Source organism: Leptonotus elevatus, chromosome 2 (assembly GCF_054856555.1).
Source record: "Leptonotus elevatus isolate MCC_2025b chromosome 2, RoL_Lele_1.0, whole genome shotgun sequence".
NCBI classification, from domain to species: domain Eukaryota; kingdom Metazoa; phylum Chordata; class Actinopteri; order Syngnathiformes; family Syngnathidae; genus Leptonotus; species Leptonotus elevatus.
The window spans coordinates 10,923,015-10,946,408 of NC_141240.1; the positions used below are offsets into that span (position 1 = coordinate 10,923,015).

General features: G+C 39.8%; 2 protein-coding genes across 3 annotated transcripts; one reads left to right on the forward strand and one right to left on the reverse strand.

Annotated features, from left to right (window-relative positions):
• Positions 1-1,724: 1,724 nt before the first annotated feature.
• Positions 1,725-8,648, forward strand: LOC147178409 (uncharacterized). Its single transcript, XM_086069608.1, has 6 exons — positions 1,725-1,732; positions 2,932-3,206; positions 3,283-3,389; positions 5,525-5,651; positions 7,505-7,637; positions 7,773-8,648. The coding sequence occupies exons 1-6, from the start codon at positions 1,730-1,732 to the stop codon at positions 7,857-7,859; spliced, it is 732 nt and encodes a 243-aa protein (XP_085925734.1). The 5' UTR covers positions 1,725-1,729; the 3' UTR covers positions 7,860-8,648.
• On the reverse strand, positions 8,102-22,443 carry col9a3 (collagen, type IX, alpha 3). Of its 2 annotated transcripts, XM_086069606.1 has the most exons (32): positions 22,082-22,443; positions 21,231-21,299; positions 20,282-20,317; positions 19,172-19,243; positions 18,968-19,021; positions 16,714-16,749; positions 16,586-16,609; positions 16,447-16,500; positions 16,083-16,136; positions 15,929-15,970; positions 15,802-15,858; positions 15,674-15,727; positions 15,549-15,602; positions 15,416-15,469; positions 15,282-15,335; positions 15,102-15,155; positions 14,905-14,958; positions 14,771-14,824; positions 14,649-14,702; positions 14,516-14,560; positions 14,373-14,426; positions 14,215-14,268; positions 13,732-13,785; positions 13,582-13,653; positions 13,190-13,225; positions 13,011-13,055; positions 12,903-12,935; positions 12,342-12,488; positions 12,207-12,261; positions 11,938-12,120; positions 9,223-9,300; positions 8,102-9,063 (listed from the first exon to the last, which is right to left on the reverse strand). In XM_086069606.1, the coding sequence occupies exons 1-32, from the start codon at positions 22,145-22,147 to the stop codon at positions 8,879-8,881; spliced, it is 2,037 nt and encodes a 678-aa protein (XP_085925732.1). In that variant the 5' UTR covers positions 22,148-22,443; the 3' UTR covers positions 8,102-8,878. The 2 variants fall into 2 exon arrangements, with proteins under 2 accessions (XP_085925732.1, XP_085925733.1); XM_086069607.1 differs by lacking the exon at positions 22,082-22,443 and having other exon boundaries at positions 16,586-16,604; positions 21,231-21,267.
• Positions 22,444-23,394: the final 951 nt, after the last annotated feature.

Here is a 23,394-nt window from a genome sequence, read left to right on the forward strand (position 1 = left end):
TTATTAGCCTCTAAAAACAGAATTCAATAATTTGCAAGTTCTTCTTAAGCTATGTTCTATTAAATGCACGACTAGATATTTATAGGCAAATTGATTCGCTTTTTTTGTTTTTTTGCAAATATGATTTCATTTTGAATTTGATGTCTGCAACATGTTCCAAAAAGCTGGGACAAGGCAACAAAAGACTGGGAAACTTCAGGAAAGCTCAGAAAACACGTATTTGGAACATTCCACAGGTGAACAGGTTAATTGGAAACAGGTGAGTGTCATGATTGGATATAAAAGGAGCATCCCCAAAAGGCTCAGTTCACAATGATTGGGTAATGTTCACCATTTTGTGAGCAACTGCGTGAGCAAATAATTCCCTTTGCAAAAATGATGGAATCAGTCTTAGAGGATGTTTATTCAGTTCCTTAAATTTGTAGGAACATTTTTGCCAGGGGTTGTTGTTTGGGATTGGAACAGAATGGCTACTTGTAAACTTCTTAATGTTCTTAAACTACCAGTGCATTAAATAAACAAATGATTTTAAAATGCAATGCTGGAGGTGGAAGGTCTTCACAGGGGCTACACAAATTTCTGATGAGGCTATAGCAGCACCCCCTAGCCCCGGGGTTCAACACTTCCTACAATTGCAAAGAATTACTATTACTACTACTATTGAATGCTTATGCATTCTTTGATGGGTAAATTGCACATCTGTGAAGGTAAATTTATGCTGAAAGGTACATACAGGTTTTAGAAAAACATGCTGCCAGTGCCAAACAAGCAACATCTTTTTTAGGGATGTCTCTGTTTTTTTCAGCAAGACAATGCCAAACCACATTTTGAATATAGTACTACAGTCTGGCTTTATAATAAAAGAGTGAGTCCAGACCTGTCTCCCATTGAAAATACATGGCGCATCATGAAGCGCAAAATAGACCAACACAGACACCAGACTGTTGAGCAACTGAAGTTTGTACATCAAACAAGAATGGGAAATAATTCGATTTAAAAAGCTTCACCAATAAGTGTGCTCAGTTCCCAAACACTGAGTGTTGTAAAGGATTTAAAACGGTGGTAATCATGTTCCTGCTCTAGATTTTGTATTTATATTTTTTGAAAGTGTTAACAGGCATTACATTCAGAATGAGGCAATAATTGTAAAAAAAAAAAAATAATCAGTTTAAAGATTACATTTATTGTCTTTATAGTGTATTCAATTTAATACAGGCTTAATTAAAGGCTTGCAAATACTATATTTACGTTTTTCACAACGTCCCTAATTAGGAAAAGCCTACTTGTCAAAGAAAACGGAGGGTATTTATGTAATTCGTGCGTGAAGAGAACACTCGTGGTGAAACTGTTAGAATGATCCAACCATGTGCACTTTGTATGATTTACCACAGGGAGGCGACACTATTCCAGCAAACCTCCTTGATGCAGTTAATGACGTAAACGTCGAAAGTTCAATTATTTTGATCATCTGTACAAGATGAATGCAAAATACGGTAGACCAATCGCAAAAGGGTGCTATACAGTATTTTAGACTTCCGTTTTTATTTTTTATTGCGCAAGGATTCGCAAAAGAAAAATGTTGGTTTAAAAGTTAATTTTGAGTTATTACTATTATGTCTTGCAGTATACAAACTGATTATACGAGCATAGTGCATGTAACTATGGTTGTTTGCATCCAAGGTTGGTGTTGTGTTGTTGTTTTTCTACCACCAAGTGGTCTTAACACCTTATGGTTAGTGAATGTCTTTTTATTGTGCTGCTAGTATAAATCAAATGAACTGTAAATGGGTCTGAGTGCAAGTGGATCCTGTAAACCGAATGTGTTATCGGGAACAAAAGGATAATTTCCTCATACCGTTTAACATCTAAAATGGTAAATGCTATTCCAAAATCCAAAACGTTTAATACAACAAATTAGAAATGTATTTATGTTTACAATATTTCAAAATGTTCATGGCACAAATAATATATTTAAGTACTGTATACTGTACATTTTATTTATTTATTTATTTTTAAATAGTGCGCTGTGTACGTCATTTGCATGCTGATTTGGGGCACAGCTCAACCACTTCTTGGTCTTCAGCGATAACATTTGTTTATTTAACCGTAGTAAATTAACAGATTAAAAAAAAATACAGGTACGGCAAAGTTAAATAAACTGTTTTGTATTGTTCAGTTTAAACAGTTAAAACGATTAAAACGGTTAGTTTAAAAAAAGTTTTTTTTTTTATTGACAACAGAGTTTGAAATTTTGAGTAGTCGACGTGGAGTCTGGAGAAGTAAGTAATGAATAATGCTCGCCATATGATGTGGACTTATTAATAATTACTTTCTACGCGAGCTGGTAGTTGTGTGGTCAGTGGGCTAATCCAGTGTGTATCCCACAAGATATGAGGTGAAGCTAAAGATAAAAAGCTACACGTTCGTGACAGCCGTGACAAACCTGTAATAGCGATCAAACTGTTGACATTTGCTAAAGAGGATCTTATTTACTTCATCCCTTCGGCCATGGTGAGATTTTATTTTTTATTTTAGCTTGTGTGCATGTGCGCGCGTGTTTGTGTAGGCCTATGCAACAAATTGACATGACCGAATTTAATTACATCTATGTTTTTGAGTGATACACATGGAAGTCAAACGAGTACTTAACCATTGGTTCTTCCCCCAACTGAACATGAAAAGGATTCATCAAATTCGGTTAAACAGTACTCTCAGAGTAGCCTACTAACGTTCACCTAATAAAGAACTCTCCTCTTTATGCGCAAAACGTACAATAACAGTAAATTTGCACTGCATCTTTAAAATCAACAACACCATTTAGAGGAGTAAAAAAATATCGCAAGTGGTTCATGAAGCTTCAATTTGTTTCCTGATCTCTAAAGTATATCTTTAAATTCCTTCCATGTTGCGATTTTGACTCCGATGGAGCAGGTTGGAATGCTGCAGCATACTTTGATGGCGGTCGGCCAGGGCCAGGGGCAGAACCTTTTCCAAAACTGCACTGAGGACACACGAGCGCTCAATTATGCTATGGCATCCTTTCCTTCAAACATGGGTAGCGAGCATCAGATGGTGATGCCAGCAGAGGAGATGCCAACTCGCCCCCACGTTGCAGGCTTTGATCTGCCCAAATTGCAGATGGAAAACGTGAACAACGCCATGTTTGCAAGCGCTCCGTCATCAACTACGTTTTACCTGGAAAATAGGTCTGACACCTGGTTTGGTGACAGCTTTTGTTGTACAAGTTCCTGCAAATGAGCTCTTTTCATGCTCGTGTTTCAGTTTGGCGTCAGTGGAGCAGCACAGCCTTGTGGAGCAGAATGCTGGAGCAGGAGCGCTCAGGCAGGACTGGATGGACGCCAATGAGACAGATCCTGTTCAAATCACAGGTGATCAAACAAGCAATCCATTTTGTTTGTTTGTTCCTCGCGCATTTCTACTAGGGCCGATGCTTCATTCAAGTTTACTGCTCATGAGCTGGGATAGGCTCCAGCACACCCGCTGCTCTACTTGGAGCATGGATGGATGCTTGGATTTTTATTTGATGTTGTTTAGCAGCCAATTAGCATCTTTGAGCTCTAGCACCTCTAAACGACCATAACATCCTGTGAATAACATGTACCTGTGTATAATATGTCCCCCACAAAAAAAATCACCCTTAAATATATGTTTTTTTTCCTTTTGTACTTCAGGATAATACTTTCCCCGATTCATTATAATAATGAAGATTCAAAACATGCCAATAAATATATTTTTTTATTTAATTATTTTATTTAATTAATTTTATTTTTAAATCATGTTTTTGAAAATCTTGCTCTTGTACGACGGCATATTGGGGCCACGTATAAATATATATACATATATTTTTAGAGGGCGGGGGCAATATTCTGAGGAAAAAAAGTGGCAAATTTGCAAGTTTATTAAGTGACAAATTTGCGAGGAAACCCCCCCCCCCCTTAGAAACTTGCGAGAAATACACATAGCGTAGCTATCGTCTAATCATGTGAGGATTGCTTGGTGGTTAATGGGACACTGTTTATAAAATGAAAAGAACACTTCCTGGTCAGCTGACTAAACACTAACCAATCAGATGCTAGCATACTTGAGGTAAATGCAAGTGAATGACGGTGTCGGTACCAGATGTGATCGGGCTGCCAGATCGTATCGGGGTCGCCTAACGAACACGTCACGCTTCACAGGATTGGCTAAAAATTATCTAATTGACGACAAACATTGGAAAGAAAATATTAAAGATGTAGTTTAAATAACAAAATGTTCACGTTGAAATTGTAAAACGTAAATAAACCTAAGAATATAAAAGCAAGATATATTGAATAAATAATTTTAAAAAAGTGATTTATTGTGACTTGTGAACTGCTAAAAAAGAAACCCAACTAAAGTGAACACATCTGAATCGCGCATTTCGTTAGCGCCGCTGTACTGGCGTCATCGGCAAACTTGTCTATTTTTATATTTTTTATTTTCTATTTTAGTTATTTTTTTATCTTTAAGTATACTGCTTTTTATATTCTAAGGTTTATTTAGGTTTTGACAATTTCAGTCCATCCATTTTATTTGACTCATTCACTGCCATTGACGGCTATAGACGTCAAAAAATTCATTTGAACTACTTCTATTAGTTTAACATTTCCCCTCCACTTTTGTTAACAAGAGTATGAAAACCTAGATTTTTTTATTGTACATTTAGAACAGATAGAAAATTTGTGATTAATCGTGAGTTAACTATTGAAGTCATGCGATTAATTACAATACAAAAAATAAAAATAATTATTAAATAAATAAATAAATGAATCACCTGACGCCCCAAATTTTTAATAATCTTTTCTTTTTTTTTCGACAACTGAAAAATTATTTAAAAAATGTCTAGGTTTTCATACTCTTGTTAACAAAAGTGGGAAAAAATGTTAAACTAATAGAAATGGTTAAAATAAATTTTTGACGTTTATAGACGTCAATGGCAGTGAATGAGTTAAATGACATCTTTAATATTTTCTTTCCAATGTTTTGACGTCAACCGGATTTTTTTTCCCAACTAACTTTATTGAACAATTGTAAACGGATCATCTCCAGCCAATCCTGTAGCTTGACATCATCGATAGGCGACCCCGATGCTGGCAGCCCGATCACATCTGGTACCAACAACAGAAAGCAGCAGATTCGACACACCAACTTGGCTACTAGTACAAAAAATATATAACCAAAATGTATGAATGGTTAAATAATAATTCTGGAAACATAAATGTACAAGTAAATATACATTTTAACAAATGAACTTAAATGCTTGATCCTCAGGGTGTGGACCTTCGCAAAGAGTTTTTTTCTCGGAATATTGCCCCCGCCCTCAAAAAAAATATATATTTATACGTGGCCCTAATACACTGTCGTATTCTTGCACTGCTCTTTTAGTAATTTTAGTCAACAATTTTTTATTTTTTACCTCTTAGAAAAAAACATTATCAGTGGTTGTTGCTTGAACGTCTTCTACTCCTTGTGTATATTCCAGAGAATAAAAAAATGACTGTCCACCAGACGGATGGCTGCCATTCTCAAGCAACTACAGAGCAACAGAGCAGCACCGAGACTGCATCACTCAGAAGAAAGATCCGCAGCCTCAGGGAGAGGGAGCGCAGGTTCGTGCTCTTCATGAGATTCTCTCAAGAATTCTTCATGGAGAACTCAAGGCTAAAGTTTGCTTTGCAATAATAGCTTTGGTGTCTATTGTGATTAATAATAACACGCTCTGAAATTCAGGGCTCACCCGTTTTCTGGGTTTGCTCAGCTTCAGTCGACAAAATGGCGGCGCCCTGACACTGATGAGATTGGATGGATTCATACGCTTAATTCTCATTCCACTAGCGTGATATTAATCAGTATGTGGGTGGGGGCACATAGAATAAGAACACTTTTGAGTTGAGTTGAGTTTCAGTGCTCCAGACTAACTTTCTTTTATTAGTCCCTTAATCTGAAATTTTATTAATTAATTTACTTAGAAGATTTAGGCATACACACTGTAAAGTGACTTTCAAATGAAATATTCATCCCATTAATTTTTACTATATTACTGAAAAATGGAGCACAAGATAGTCAGCAACAACAACAAAATTCACTAGTTCACTAGTAATTATACAAATAAAATAAAATCAGCAAATCTACTAGTTGGACTTGAGTGAGTCGATGAAACCTTTAGGGGCAAAATGCCACCTTTTCGGCCATTTTCATGGGTAGCACTTACAATAGCAATGCACTGATGATGTGTTCCTCACTTTTTGATGGAGTTAACATACACATTCAACGAGTTCAAAAAAGTTTTGTTTGGTTTGCTGGCTTTTAAAAATTGGCCATAAATGTTAAATAGGGTCTCGATATTTAAAATGTAATAATCGAAGAAAAACTATTAATGTGCAGGCACCGTGCGTTTACATGTTCCCTACGTTATGAAAGTACCCTGAATGCACCACGTTGTTTGTGGCCTGCCCGGAGCTATTAAATGTGATTCTACCGTCACCAAACGTCCTTATGCTATTTCATGACACCCCAGTTGGAGTTAACTGTAAAGCTAAACACACGACAAGAACAATTACATCCACAGTATATTTAAATACAAAACATGCATTGTTTTTAAAACATCGCTAGCCTAGCGCTAATTCTAATAGAGGATCCCATTCAAATGCTAACGGAAGTTAGCATCAACTTCGGGAGTAACAGTCCTTCAAATAATGAATATGCACACATAAATGCTGTGGAAATACATACCCACAATTAAGATAACACTACTCAAAGGCACAAACGCTTCCCAATATGTGAAAAAACGAGTTATTTTAATAGATTTCAATCGCAACTCTCATTTGTTCTCATTGTAACCACCATGGATGCACGGCACCACACTGCCCCTTAGTGGCCAACATGCGTAGTGTTTTACTTTCTTACTCATTTAGTTTCTCTTTTACGTCATATTAATAGCTGAGTTTTCATGGATTCTAGAAAATTTACCACACTTTTCCACATGACACAGCACAAAATACAAGCCCCGATGGTAATGTAATGCTTAAGTTGAATGACAATGCAAGAGGAAGAATAGTGTTCAAGAATAAAGTGTTCAACATGAATGGATGACTGGGCGTAAGGCTATGATTATACTTTTGAGTTGTTGACTTTAAGTAGTATAAAATATATAACTGATGAATAATCGTTTTATTAATTGTGATTTCAATCAAAAATAATCATGCTTATTTTTTTTTTTTTCCGTAATCGTCCAGCCCTTGTCCAAATTTCATGTTCATTTGTGGTGAATGTACCAGTAAATAAAGTCTTGCGGTAGCTCGCCATAAAAAAATATATATATAATTTGATATTACGTCTTGATGAGGACCGATATAATATTCCTTCTCCTGCAGTGTGTGCAAACCTCCGATCGCAGCACAGCCCTCCTCTATGCAAACCAACCAGATCAGAAGCGCTACTATGTGTCCGTGGTTTCTCGCAGGAAGGAGATACGTACATTGTGTAACGAGCTGAACTTTTTGGTGCCATCTTCTGACAAAAACGCTGACACCATCTCCATACTGAGGAAAACCTGCGCCTATCTGAAATTCATCAGGGAAGCCAACGTGGAAAATGTGAGTGATCCCTTGAGCAAATGTAGTCAAGAGATGTCGGCGGGGTTGTCGGTTGTTTTCCCAGGGAGGAGTAGCAGGTTGATGGCCTTGCCTTGTGTTTGTTAACTAACTGATGTTGTCTGACACTTTCTGCAGGATTTTGGTAGGTTTACTCATCCGGAATCCTGCTCCTCTAAAAGCCAGTACCAGGATAGTCAATATTGCCCTTGGAATGGGCAGTGACCCAAAACGCGTCTCGTTATCATCACGTTTGTTCTATCGAGTTGAACTATGTTGTTGAGTTGCACGCGTTTGTGAATTTTCACTATGGATACGTTGGCTTTTTTGCTGTCATCTGAGATGCACGCCTTCCACGTCATATGTAGAGAACAATAAGGTTTTACGGAAAAGTGGCTTTATTTGTTCTTTGTTACAACATGTCGCTTTATCAGCTATCAAGTGTACATACAACAGTCACCCACAAATAATAAATAGTCTTTAATTGTTTATGTAATAGTTACAGCACCGCCAGTACATAGTGGATGTGGTCAATGCAGAGTCCAATGTCCAAACAAAAGAGAAAAAAGAACACCTAAGATTACGGAATTTATTTTTACAATGTCTGATTTCTTCATCCACAAGTTTTATTTGGCATTTGATTCTAGAGCTTTAACGTCAAATGTTATGAAACAAAATGGAGGTCAAGAAAAAAAGTCATATTTTTTTGGCTTACTTGCTGCTTTCCAGAGGCCCGATGCACTTATTTGCATATTTAAGACATTACGCTTGTGTTGACGTAACACCTGCGGTCGTCATCAATGGGCCATATTGCTTGTATGGATACTCACTGCGGATGTTGTCGAGAGTAGACCGTCGAAATGTGGGCGAGGACATGTTCAAGGTTTTTATACACAAAGCACTTTTTTGCCCACTTGTTCAAAATCTCAAAGTTTTATGTAATCATAATTGGAGGGAATGCTGATGTTGTCCATGCGTCCACCTCATTTACAAGACAGACGGATTTTTTTTTGGGGGGGGGGGGTCTCAGTTGAAGTTATTGTTGTCACATGTTGTCGGATGTTCATCTGCTCCTCTCCAAATGGCACAGCTGTCGACGTTTTCCTTCCAACTTGTGATTTGCATATTCAAATAAAGAGGAGATTTTGGTGACCACCCTCGTCTTTAATTCCATCCTTTCCTCCCTTTTCCCCGCCGTTTTTTTCTTGTTGGTGGGAATGGCAACAGGTGGCAGGAAGCGATGTTTAATAGTTTTTGGTGCTCGATGCTTTCCCGGCAACTGACGCTCCTTGACAGGCTGACGTGTCACAGATTCCAGGAGGTCCTTGGTGCCCAGTCCTACCTCCCCTGCCATGCTCTCCAGGCTCACCCGGGTCTCCAGGAGAGCCGTCGCGGCCATCTTTCACAATCCCTGGGACTCCTGGAACACCTGTGGAAGAAATATACAGTTATTATGACAAAGACGCACCCGTTTGGTTGTGACCGTCATCTCGACTCAAGATAACATCTATAGAATATTGGTGTTAAATAATCACGCCGAATTTAAAGGTAGCATAGCAATTCTCAAATAATTATGTCAGGACTGTACCTTGGTATCCTTGGTCTCCAACGGGGCCCTCGATTGCTTTGCCGATGGGTCCCTTGTCACCCTGACCACCGATGTCACCTGTTGTCAAAAAAGGTAACATACAGATGAGCAGCAGGCTTCTTACACCCGTGGATAAGTTCACATTACACTGGTACCTTGACTTAGGAGTTTCATTTGTTCTGCGACCACGCTTGTAAGTCAATTTACAAATTTATAAATCAGTTTAATTCGTTGAAATGCTATAAACCTACTCAGGCACCCACCATTTTGTTATGTTTTAATAAATGAAAATAGCACTGTTTTGTTGACAGAAATCCTCCACGGAACTAATGTTTGTTGAGTGTGTTCGGGGGTGGAGGGGTGAGTTAGAGTCACGGACTTCCTGTCTTGGTTATAGAGTGATGTGACGTCAGTGTGTGACGTTCAGTAAAGTTTTTTGTGACACTCCTGCGTCTCCTTGGTTTCGGCACCACAACGTGGCCATTTAAATGTCAACTGACATCGCAGAAACAAATTGCTGGTGTCGGGTCGAATCCTCGCACCTCCAAAATCATGACTTTAACGTTGCATCATTAAAGTGAGCAAATCATTTTCAACAATTTATATTAGCCTGGCTTGGGCGCCATCTAGTGGATTAGCACTGTATTGTGGCGACCACGTTTTGAAAGTACACCCATTTATTAACCTGGAAGTCGTGCATATTCCATTTACTAACGTGCTAATCGTGCAAAATAATCGAACAGGGGAGTTCTTTTAATTTAATATTTATTTTTCAATATATTAACTATATTAACAACATCATGAATTTCAAACAAATGAGACAAAAGAGGATGGAATAAAAATAAATAAAGGCATATCATTTTACAAGTAAACCATAAATTAATATTGCAAAATACTAAGTGCGAAGCAAAGTTCTTTGCAATGAACTGTACAAGGAACAAATTAAACAGTAATACAAAGAATGAAGATAAATATTTGCATTAGTTTTTATTTATCTTCATTCCTTGTTCAGTTGTTTTTGTAAGTTCACTGCGCAATGTGTTGGAACCCAGCTTGGACCGAACCATTGCAAAAAAACAAAAAACAGTTGGAAGTGGATGAGAATAAAGAGAATAACTGGGATCAAATGAATAATTACAATGTACTCAAAGTGGCACGTAACACTTGCTACATTTCGGCCACAAGCTTTCAAAATTTCACCCGAATGAAATGATAAATATGGTTAAGTATTGTTGTGAAACACAATATGTTGTAACGATGGTAAGGCTATGCTAGCTTTAGGTTAGACGTCACGGTTGCGATGGAAAAGGCCACTCTGAAAATGTGCGCTTTTATCACACAGCACAATGGCATCAACATCTTGATATGGCACATGGTGAGGTGGGATGGATTATCTCGACAAAAGAGAAATGCTCACCAACACAGATTTAGACAGATTTGATTTGATTCCAGCTCACAATTTTTTTTTAATAAAAACAAAAGTGTTGCGTATATTTTTGTTTGCGTAGAAATTCTCAACACCGCCTACAGATATTACAAACATCATACGTTCCAACTAGAGATGGTCGGCATCAATGTTCCTTCTTGTGTCTCTAAATGCCCTTTTTTTTTTTTTAAGTGTGAAACATTTTCAAACTTTAGGCAATCTCTCATTACTCACATTTTCTTGCTTTTCAGTGCTATGCGTTGTCAAAAACAAAACAAAGAGACCTAAGCACATAACGCGGGTGATAGTTATTAAAGCAGAGATTTTGCTCCAACCTTTTTTTGTCAACTAATTATTCGGGTTATTCCTGCAATGGTTTTAGCTCAATCTATTCTTGATGCAACCCACCCATTTTTCTATCTATTGTCAAATAAATATACAAAAATTAGGGGTGTCAGGTGATTAAAATTCTTAATTAATCGCCTGACTTTAATAGTTAACTCACGATTAATCACACTTTTTATATCTGTTTAAATGTACAAAAAAATATTTTTTTCTAAGCTTTCATACTCTTGTTAAAATAAAAGTGGAAAAAATGCTAAACTATTAGAAATATGGCTGCATCTTTTAGTCATTGATATAGTAATTTCTATATAATTCCTAAAACTTGAGTTAAAATTAAAAAGCTGTACTGTACTGTAAAAAATGAGTGTGATATTGATTTGTGTTATTTTTCTGCCACTAGAAGGCATAATTGCATTTGTAAGACATTGGTGACAGCTCAGTGTATTTTTCTTTTTACATTAAGAGCTATCTAATCTATAACATGAAGTAACTTTTAAAATGTGTAAAATACAATTTGACCCCAGTCTCCACAAATATATGCATTATTGTTAAATTTATCACTGCTAAATTTTGACGTGGATGTGTCTGCTGCGTTGCGACTGGAATTGACTTTACAAATTGACTGAAAAGTCACACACACAATGTAGTATTTGTATGATGACGTGCCTTTAAGGGGCGTGGCCTAGTAAGTGAGGTCAGGAGATCTGTCATCAACTTTTGGAGAAATCTAGATTGCCGAACAAACTGTCCAAACCACTTGCTGTTTGGTTGCTTAGCAACCAGCGGCAGATATAGGAAAGCCTTGCACTTTGCCTGCCAACATGCTCCTTGCGAGCGTTTTCATTTTGTTTGTGTGCTTGATTGTTTGTAAACGAGTGTCGCCGTATCTGAACTTCACTCATAAGTCAAGGTGTGACGATCTTTTCCGTTTTCAACGGTCATACCTCTGGTACCGGGATCTCCGAGTTCTCCCGGCAGGCCTCTGTATCCCGGAGGTCCACGGGAACCTGGGTGACCGATGGAGCCGGCGACCCCGGGCTGTCCCGGAGGTCCGGCAGGTCCGGGTCGGCCGACCATCCCCGGCGCCAGGGGTCTGCGGAGATTGGCGGCCAGTTGTGCAATTTGATCTGCGGGGTGCGGCAGGCCGTCAGACAGTCAATTCCCATTTTACAGTTCTCTCAAGACGGCAATGAATTTCAATGTGGATCTTCACCATCGATCATGGAGCCACACAACTCTCTGATGTGCTGTTCACTCCTTAGTTTACCCTAAAACACGAGAGCGAGATTTGATTATGGACCTTGAAGTCATTCAAATAGTTTGTTCATCTTCCAAATGAAACACTCACAGGAATACCCGTCTTTCCAGCAATCCCAGGAAGACCCTGTTCTCCCTGGAAGCCCATCAACCCGGATTTTCCTGGGGGCCCTCTTGCCCCAAGCTCTCCTTGTGGCCCCGTGACACCTTTAGGCCCCAGTTCTCCTCGTTTCCCTGCCTGTTTCCAACAAACACTTTTTAAATGACTTGCATTTCTACATTAAGTGCTAATTTAATAGAAGCAAGATCTGCAATTACACTACGAACACAGAAAGACAAAAAAAAAAAAAAAACGAGCATGAAGTCCATCAATGCCGTGCTTGTAATTACACAAATTGTTCTGCACCTTCATGCTACTCATCTCTTGCGCCATTTAGGCAGTCAATGATGCTGAAGAAACAATGCCTGCCTCTAATTAATCCCATTAAACCTGGGATGTGAGGCAGAAAGTGCAGTGACTGCATAAATGACCGCAAGTCAACGGGGCAGACCTGGAACGTAACGGCTTTACACCCGTCGCTTTTATTGCGGTGTGAAAGTTGGCTGTGCACGCTATCAACAAAATGTAGAAATCCAAATAAATTCGGCCCACCTCTCCTTTTTGTCCAACAGGTCCAAAATGGCCCTGTAAATAAAAGAGAAACAGCAAGTAAGCACCATTGTAATAATGACATGTGCAAGGTTTGACAAGGATACTTACAGGTTCTCCGTTCTCTCCAGGTAAGCCGTCGCTTCCCGCTACGCCCTGCATGACAACACGACATCACACAATCACTCTCACACGTTGGCCGCAGTAGCGCAATAAAAACATGCAGACTGCAACAAGAGTTCAGCTGAGGCTCTGTTAAGCGTGACCATCTTGAACTTGAAACTATGTACCATGTCTCCTTTCGCTCCCGAAGCTCCAACTGGCCCCTGTGAAGTAGGGGGGAAGGGGGGGGGGGGAGACAGAACATAAATGAGAGCAATGTTGAGACTGACTTGAGATTTGTGCAAGAGGGTAGGAGATGAAGTGGGCGGGGGCGGGTGCTTTTTTTTTTTTTTTTTTTTGCACAGGCAGTGGGGTGGGCAGGTTGCGGGGAAGGGGAAGCCATATAAAGACCATCTTTGTTCTGTCCTTCTAGGTTGGGGACGACTTTGTGTTAGAACTCCAATTCTACTTGACTCCACTTCATTGACTCGGCCTTCATATTGATATTCATAAAGACAAATATTGAGATATATGCTAGAGTTGACGTTTGACGTCGGCCGAGGGTATGTGACGGACTCACTCTTTCACCAAACTCTCCTCGGATTCCTGTTGGACCCGGAAGACCTGGATCCCCCAAAGTTCCCGCGCTTCCCTGCGGGACATGAACATCTGTAAACTGACTGATAATATTCATTGTAACAACAGCAACGAAAACGCTGACGGGGTTTACCTGGAAACCTTTGACTCCTTGAGGTCCTGGGATGCCTGCAGGTCCAATGCCACCCTGCGGGAAAAGCACACTGCCAAATAAATACTGGTAACATTGCAATTATAATATTTATTAATACGACAAAACGTGCTATATTGACATGATAATTATGTGAGATGTGCTTCATACGTCAATTGCTATGCTTTTCTCTCATGGCTCAGGGTTTGATACGAGCACAAAGACCTCTTTGTCTACAGGTATGAATACCTCCTACAGTCCCTGGCCATCTATTTATGCCGACTCCACAGTCGCCTAATTCTCCATCTGTAGCAGAGCAGCGTGCTAACTTTTGATAAAGTACTACATTGACATTCTGATGGTTGTTTTCCACAAGAGGCGGGGCTACACCCTGAACTGGTATAAATAAATAATATAATAAAGATCTACACAGTGTTTGTGAATTTGAATTGCGTGCATTTGACGGGCGTATTGGCACAAACTTACCGCCACTCCTCTGGGTCCTGCTATGCCTCTCTCTCCTGGTACGCCAATGTCACCCTGCGGTAAGACGTGAAAGAGTCGAGAAACCACATGCGGCATTGTTCAAAATGGAATTGAGCAACACGTCGGAAAGATTCTGTAACTGCCCACCCGATACATACAGGAATACCTGGCTCTCCAGAAGGTCCCGTCTCCCCAGATTTTCCTGGGTCACCCTGACGAGAGGGGGGGGGAGAAAATATGTTTTGCATGTTTCTTCCTAACGCTTCAATCTTGGAGGCTTGCATTTGGATTTAAAGCTTACAACTTCTGCTTTGGATCCTTTGCTACCAGCCTTTCCTGGTAGACCCTATGGAGCAACATATATTCATAGTGAACTTTTTTTAGGCATATGGTATGTTACAGAGGACACACAAGCAAATAGAATTGCAACTTACAGGAAGTCCGTTTGGTCCTTTTTCTCCAACTACCCCATGGCGCCCAGCATCACCCTATAACCAAACACACAAGCTGTGACTGTCTTAATCAGACTGTGGCTCGCAAAACTGCCAAAACGTACCTTCTCGCCATCCATTCCTGGTGTGCCATCTTTGCCATCCCTGCCAGGAATTCCCTGTGAGGCGATCAGACACATTTATTTGCTGTGTTTTTATGGACCGTGTAAGAATGCATTTTCATCAGGTGGTCACTTACGGGCTCCCCTTTGGTTCCAGCACCACCAACACCTCCTTTCGGACCAATTTTACCCTGTTCAGAGCACATGTGCATTTTTACCTCATTCAGTGCCATTGACGGCTATAGACGTCAAAAATCCATTTGAACTGGGCTGGCAGTGAATGAGTTCATATATGATAGTTGAAGAGCGTCCAAACTTCAAATCCTTGACTTACAATTTCTCCTTTGGGACCTCTGAAACCTTGCGGACCCCTTTCTCCAGTATCACCCTGGATGAATCAGAAGAAACACAAACAGCTATTTATTGATGGGACCAGTGTTTAATTGTGGCCATAGATTATGACCCAAACGCCAAGATTTTGTTCCAAGCGTTTCGGATATAAAGAGAGACTCACTGTCTTTCCGATGATGCCGACGATGCCAGGTTTGCCCCTGAACCCTGGCAGACCCTACACACCAACAAGAGAATCAGGACAAAGAGAACATACACGCTTTTCCCAGTGAAGTTGAATCAGTGCCGTTTTCTTACTCTGTCTCCCACAGATCCCATCGGACCCGGCACACCTCTTAGACCGCGCGGGCCCTGAAAAATATCCAAGCAACATGCTGAGACTGTCTTTGACGAGAGTCCTGTAAAAGCTGCAATTCTGAAATGACCTCACCTGCAGGCCAACTGTCCCAGGGAAACCTGGTGGACCAGAAGGACCGGCGTCACCCTAAAGACAAAGCAGACACTTAAACCAACAAGCCGGCATCATCTTTAGGACAGTTGTGCCATTTATCATACCTTCTCTCCATTTTTCCCAACTTCTCCCTTGTCTCCTTTATGGCCTGTGTGACCCTATAAGAAGATTTGCGACATTAAGTAACATGCGATTATAGGGCGTTGCAAATTCACTTATCATAAACAGTCACCTTAAATCCTGGCATCCCTGGAGGACCAGGAGGTCCATTAGGGCAGATGGCAGGACACTGTAAAGAAAAACCACTGAGGAATCTCGCTCTTTTTGCAGCGCATTCAGGTGCATCATTGCATACTCACCAGAAGGTCACCAGTGAGATCGTGAAGAGTGCCAGGAAGACCCTGGAAAAGCAAGACGTTGTGTTTCACGCAACATAAATGACGAATAAAGTCGCTTGGTGGACAAATATGCAAACGGTATTACAATAGCAGCAATATTTTTGGCTGCACTTACAGGTGGCCCATCAGGACCAGAAGGTCCAGAAAGTCCTGGAAGACCCTCAGCACCCTGGTGAGATAAAGGAAATTCCAGTCATCTTAAATGTCCTATTTGTCTCCCCATGTGTTGTCACGTTCAACGCTCTCCAAAGTAGACCTTTCACATATGTAAACACCTACGCTCTTATTCATATTTTTTTCCCTGTATTGGATTAACACTTTTTGGTGATCCTCTGAAAACGTTCTTCTACATGATGCACGGGCGCTTGTGGAGTATCTGCTTGTCAAGTGTATTAAATGATCTCTTTCAGATTGAGTGGATGACGCTCCACCTCGACGATGGCAGGAAATCAAATTGGGGATATAAGACAGAAACTCACCACAGCACCCTGAGGTCCGACTCCACCTGGCAAGCCATTGGTCCCGGGTAAACCCTACAAACAAAACGCAGTAAATGTAACATCGATCAAAAATAAACTTCCTGGACACGACAAGAGTATGAAAATGTTTTTAACTCACTGGAGCTCCTGATCTCCCCCTGCCCTACGGGAAATACAATAAGTATTACCGGCAACAAATTGTGCTTGAAATCGTGTCAGTCATGATGGGCATGCTGGCGGAGTTTGATGTTATGTCGGGGTACTTACAGCAGGTCCAGGTGGGCCAAGAGGTCCGGGGTCTCCCTGCGGAAGTGTGATCATCTCAATCAGTCACTTGAAATTGTGTAGCGTGGCATTTGTGACCAAATAGGAAGTGGCTTATGTTAAGGTCTTAACAGAATATGAAAATATGACTGATGCTTTGCTGCTGTCAAAGTAAAAGTGGTATATTTGGCGATTGATTAGAATTGTATAAAGTGTTATTTTATTTACGTCCTGTGGCAGCTGACCTTTGCTCACTTTGCAGCCAAATTCAGATGATAGTCGTGGGCGCCAAGACAGACTTTTATGTACGGTAGTTAAAACTAAATCAATTCAGTTAAAACAAATGGACACACTTTGCAAAGCCAAATTCAAACATCATATTAGTTGCACAGCATTAACTTTGACAGCGCTACAAAATATACTTTGTATTTGATGATTTCGCATTAATTCCAAGATTTTACTTAAGTAAATAACAGTTGCAAACTTCACAGAATATACTGGTTGAAAAATGTGATTAAGAATTGTGAAAAATTGTGCGATTAATTTGTTTAAAAAAATTTGAATCACTTGACAGCACTAATTTTTATATAACTTGAATTGAAGATAAACATAGACTCGAACATAATTCCTGCCACAAATTACTGTACGTCATTCACAGAAAAGAATATGCGTCAATAATATCGCTAGTAACACTGCACCTGGCAGTTATCATTTACTACATTTACATGCAGCCAAGAACTTTTCAAAACCCATATATTGCATACGCAAAAACTCAAATATGCTCTTATTCAGTTTTTTTTTTAACCCGAGTAAGACAAGACAGTAAGACAGTAACCGAGCCTAACTTGAATACACTGATTTCTCTGTGACGTTTTCTTGTTATTTTTAGTACGGAGAAAATGCCACATGATGCAAATACACACAAGAAAACTTTTGGAGCAAAGAGGAAATCGACTACTTTATGAGTGTGGTGAGTGACATAAATGTAATGTCTTTTTTTTGACCGTAGAAAGTTAAAAGCAGAAATGACGTCTATTTGCGTAATGATGTCCGTGCCATCGGAACATGTATGCGCTCACGCATGTAAACGGGTGATCCCGAATGTTTCAGAAACCGGAATTCTGATCTTAACCCTGATATTGACTGCATGTAAACGTAAATATATAACCACCCCCACACAGTAAAATTTGTAGAGTACATTTACTCTTGGAAGTGAGTAAAATGTTCAGCATAAATTTTACTCTTAAGTATTTTTTTTACTGTGTACAAGAGAATTGGCCTATCCCATGACAAAAACCTAGTAAAGTTTTTTTCACTTAAAAATTGTAAGTGCATTTTAGAAGGATTTTTTTTGAGTACATTTTACTGGGTTATTAAAAAATAAATAAAAAAGCGAACAAATTCAAAACCTTCAGCTTGGGATATGACCACTCTACCACCTGAGCTATGCCACTCCCACTGCTTGCTAATATCCAAAATGAGACCATCGTTTTTGATCTTGGAGGTCTGAAGATTCCATCTGACGAGCGATATACTAACACACTGCTTCTCACACACAGTAGGAGCGGCATGGCTCAGGTGGTACACTGGCTGTCCCCCGACCTGAAGTTTGTGGATTTGGTCCTCAACCCTTGAATGACTTTACTTTAAAATAAATAAATAAACTAGTCAAATGTTGTCAAAATTTCTACTTGCAACATTTATTTCAAATTACTGAGTGAATCATCTTTAATTTTCATGGAATATTCGATTTCTCTCATACACAGTAAAAATAATTTGAGTCAAATTTGCTCTGAATATTTTATACTCTTCCATGTGTAAATTTGACTCTGTTTAGAGTGGGACCAAATAGACTCTTTATAGAGTAAAATTTACTCTACCAAATTTACTGTGCACTCACAACCTCTTCTTACTCTTTATTTAACCCCCTAACAGCTGTATTTATAAAGGCAAGAGTCCAAATAATCGCAAAGATGTTACACTTGGTTTGACTGCATTCCTCACAAACTCTCATATAATGAGGGGGTGGGGGTAATTGGCATTCCGGGCCGGATTAGAGAAATAAAGCTGATTTTGACCCCTCATTAAAAATGCTCCGACCACAAGGCTGAGCCCGCTTGACAAATCTGGATTGACGGAGGTCATGCGGAGGTCATGCAGGCATCATACCTCCACTCCATCCTCACATAACCTGCAGATACTGTATATACCCTGAGCTGAATTTATCTTGTATCAACAGCAGATAAGACAGACTTACTGCCTCCCCTGCCGGTCCGTCCTTCCCAGGAGGACCATCAGGACCTGTCAGACCCTGAAGAAAAGATGGATTTCATCACTTTGCATGTTCTGTTTAAAAAAAAAAGTAGTGATTCTGATTCGCGGCAGGATAAATATGTTAAGGAGATGATTAATTCCTCGAGAACAACACAGGTGGTGTGCTGATTCGAGGCACTTGACTTACATCCACCCCCGGAAGTCCTGGCAAGCCTGGTTTTCCTGCGACTCCGGGTATTCCTGCTTTTCCTTTGGGGCCCTGCAACAAATAGAGGCAACACCATCAGCAAATATCTAAATATACATTTAATGTTTAGTTTTAGACTTTCTTAAAATGGGGGGCATGTACTGTAAAAACAAAGAATTATTGTTATTATTTTTTTGCTTAGTGAAATAGGGCAGTCAGTCTGTGAAATTATTTTTTATTTTTTATTTTTTATTTTATACATTTGATTGGTGGTTAGATGAAAGGTAGGTTGGCTGGACTATCAATTAGGAAAGAAATTCAAAATAATAATAAAATAACAGTGTGGAAAAAACACATTCTAAACACCTCTTTAGGGTTCCAGTTTGAGCTGGAGCTTAGTCTAACTGATTTGGAGGGAGGGACACACAGGTTGGAGGGATAGTGGAGGGGCTGGTTGCCAGTCAATTACAGAGCGCACAGATACAACCATTCACACTAAAGATGGACCGATATGTTTTTTCAGGGCCGATACGATGCCTATTCTTAGTAGTCAAGGAGGCCGATAACTGATATTTGGAGCCGTTATTCATTAAAATTGTTTTATTGAACAATTTTTCAGACTTTTCAAAATGTAGATAATTTGTAATTTTTTTTAATCGGAGACAATAGACATCCTAAATTTAAAATAAATGTTCAGGAAGCTCCCAAGGTTATCAATATGTCTTAAAAAGTTAAATGGAAACTTAAACAAGTAAATACAATAACGCTCTATAGTTTTCTACAGTAAATATGTGTTTCTTCCAAAATTTTAAAATATCAGAAATCTTAAACTTTCACATTTCTGCAGCATCTTGTATAAAGTTAAATGAGAGTTTAAATAAATAGTTCTCTGAGATTAAAATAGTTTTTGATTTACATTTTAGCAGTCATCAGATTTTTAAAAAAAGGCAGATACCGATATTCGTCAAAATGCCCAATATCGGCCGATTATCGGTCTATCCCTAATTCACACACACGACCACTCCGATGGACAAGGCATGTTTATGGAATCCCACACAAGAAAGTGAGGCACAGCCCAATAATTGATATCAACATTACTGAAATACCCACTGCTTTCCCCGCCATTCCAGAAGGTCCGGGCTTGGCCTGTAATTAGCAGACATATATTAATGGGTACATTTGGATATACAGAAAAAAATATGAATAAATACAGCAAATGTATGCATTTCATTATTTTTTTCCCCTTTGGAAAAGAAAAAACATCACAAGGAATGTATCATAAGTTTCTACAGGCTTTGGGGGAAGAACAAACAAAACTTAAAAAAAAAAAAGTCACATGATCAAACCCCTCCGCTGGTTTTGATGGAGGGGACTGAAGGTGCAGGGAGGAGGTGTGAGGTGGAACTCAGGATAGTCGCACACAGCTGGGGAATGTATGAATGGATCCTCTGTGTGCCTTCACCCCACTGCTGGAACCAAAATATCTCCAGATAAAATATTCGCACTTTGCCTCACAAGGGCACATTCACATCGTTTGCGCCAATGATCAACGTGCGTAGTGAAGGTCATCGAGAGCTTTGCAAAATGACTTCAACTCATACAAACGATTTGAGAAGTTGTCCATCAAGTCAGCAGATGCACACCAAACCCTACTTGCACTTGCCTGTCATTATTGGTATGAAATAATTGTGGGTGGGAATGTGGGAGGGGCCACAGTGACAAAACCTTTAAGAGACCAAGAATGCACATCTTTACCCTGCAAAAGTGAAAAACGCGATGGAACATGACAATTGAGCAACAGGGCTAGGAAGTGTAAAGCTACATGGATACGAAAATTCACATTATATACAGTATTGTTTTATATATTTGGGGAGCCTGAAATTCACCAGATTTTTCATTTTCTTACTGGGGAAGTGGCCATGAGAATTATTTTAACACACACATTTGACATTTTTTAATATAGGCCCTATATGTGTCTCAAAGCCGACCTGCTGAAATCCACCATGTTTTTCATTTGCTCACTGGGGCCGATGACTGTCAGAGACAAAGGTCAACTCACATCAATGCCATCCCGTCCAGGGAGCCCTGGCGGCCCCGCTGCCCCAGTGGCCCCTCGTGGCCCAGGCCTCTGCAATACAGGATAAACGGAGCATCATGTCACCATGCGGCACAGCTCATTTTCAGTGATAAAAAGTCAATGTAACTTTAGTGCTATCATTGTGCAAGAGAAACAAGACATAAACGCACTATAAAAGACTAAACAATGCAGTCAGGAAAAATTCAATGAGAAAATACACAGAATCCGTGATTTCGTGTGGATTTGTCCACTGAGCTTGTGCGTTGGTCTAAGTGAACAGAGGTGGTATTGTGTGCACGCAACTCAATCTGTACATTCCACAGGTTGAAGAAAAACACAATCTAGCCACTGCACCAGAACCAGCACATCACATTCATGCAATTAATGTATGCTTATTGTGAATATATTAATAATGTCAAACTCAAGGCCTGGGGATGAGATCTGGCTCATCACATCATTTTATGTCAATCAAAAAATTGAGTAAGTTCCTTTCATTTTGGCAGAAAATATGTACAAAAATTGCGCATTTATTTCCCCACCAAATCATCATCTTGAGCTAACTACATTATTTCAAATCGGATTTGTTGTTAAAAATATAGGGCCAATTGTGCATCAGTAATAAAATGAGGTGATTAGGCTACACACTTGCCTCATAGGGAAACCATAACTACGCTGTTGCTTGCCACAAAAATGACTGAGTGTCAGTGACTGGGAGTAAATACCACACCGCGTTTTTATGTTGTTACCAACACCTCCATCACAGGCTTCTGGGGACAAATGGCAGATGTTGCTACTCCGAAGGGCTAATCAATGGACCACTGATGAACGCCTACCTGGCCAGAAGAGGATGTCAAAAGCTGGCACAGTAAGAGCACCCAAAGAGCCGAGAAGGTCGTCATGCCTCCCAGCTCACTTCCCAGCTCAGCTTTTAAGCGGAAAAAAAGGTCCAAACCCAGTCGCCGGTCCTGGCTCGCTCACCCCCCCAAAGAGTCCAACGGAGCCTTCGTTCACCTGAAGGCGCGCAGCTCCTGAATAACGTCCTCTTAGCTTCCAGATAAACCCGAACCTCCAGAAAGTAGGAAGGGGCTGAGCTCAGTCTGGACTCGAGTTGCCGCGGGTGAGGGGGGTGAGGAAGAAAGGCACTTTACACTTGACGAGGAGGACGGAGAAAGTCGAACAGCGATCGTTGGGACCATTTGTCGAGTGGGCGGAGCCAAAGGGTTGCGCTTTGACCAACCACAAGACAGATATGCAGTGATCGACAGCTTCAACACCGCACTTGATTGCTTCCGTATTATTTCTCCTTCACCGCTATTTTCAAGTCACTTTGAACAGAAAATAATATTTTGTCTACAATTTCATAACGTCATCGTTTTTCATGTACAATCCATACCTTTAAATACATATTTTGCCACTTGGTGTTGACTGACACCAAATGACATTATGTGTGATGACCAATCATGGCTGCCAAAGTCAGATGACCAAACCCAGAAAACAGGTAAGCCGTGATTGGTCGTTAACTGAGATCTGAGCACCTGTGATGTCATTTTCAGTCGACAGCAAGTGTCAAAATGTGTTTTTAAAGTTATTGTATTAAAAAAAGAAAAATAAGAAGGCTTAATGCCCATAAATGTAAACTAGTGTGGCAATACTTGAGCTATCTTCAGAGGTTGAAGTGGACAAGAGCAGAGGTGTGCATGTGAATTCTTGTGTCGATTCATAGCATTTTTGACTTTTATACATGTAGAGTTGTGCTCATAAGTTTACATTCCCTAAGGATAAATAAATTTAGGAGCACAGCACTATTGTTCTTTATCAGTGTTGACAAGATGGCGTAACCCCACCCCCACAAAAAACATGAAGACAACAAATTATTATTTTTTAAATACCATGGAAATCTTTTTTTTTTTTTAAGTGGAGAAAATGTGGCACAACAGTGACACAACTGGACATCCCCCCACCCCAAATCGTGGCTTGTGCTCACACACATTTAACACTCGAATCGGTAAGATTACCGAGTGAACAATACTGAGCTTTCTCTTGAAAAAGAAAAGGAAAAAAAGAAAAGAAAAAAAAGGATCTCGACTGGAAGATTCCATGCTGCGGTGGTAGCCCACAGTACGTAGTGTTAGAGTAGAGAATATTT

Coding starts and splice junctions, on each gene's coding strand:
- LOC147178409 (XM_086069608.1), top strand. Junction 3,390..5,524: donor AGATCCTGTTCAAATCACAG/GTGATCAAACAA, acceptor TGTATATTCCAG/AGAATAAAAAAATGACTGTC. Junction 5,652..7,504: donor CTCAGGGAGAGGGAGCGCAG/GTTCGTGCTCTT, acceptor GGTTTCTCGCAG/GAAGGAGATACGTACATTGT.
- col9a3 (XM_086069606.1), bottom strand. CDS start 22,147: ATGACGACCTTCTCGGCTCTTTGGGTGCTCTTACTGTGCCAGCTTTTG. Junction 15,603..15,673: donor TTGGGAAAAATGGAGAGAAG/GTATGATAAATG, acceptor CTTTGTCTTTAG/GGTGACGCCGGTCCTTCTGG. Junction 12,121..12,206: donor GTGTGGCTCCATGATCGATG/GTGAAGATCCAC, acceptor CGCACCCCGCAG/ATCAAATTGCACAACTGGCC.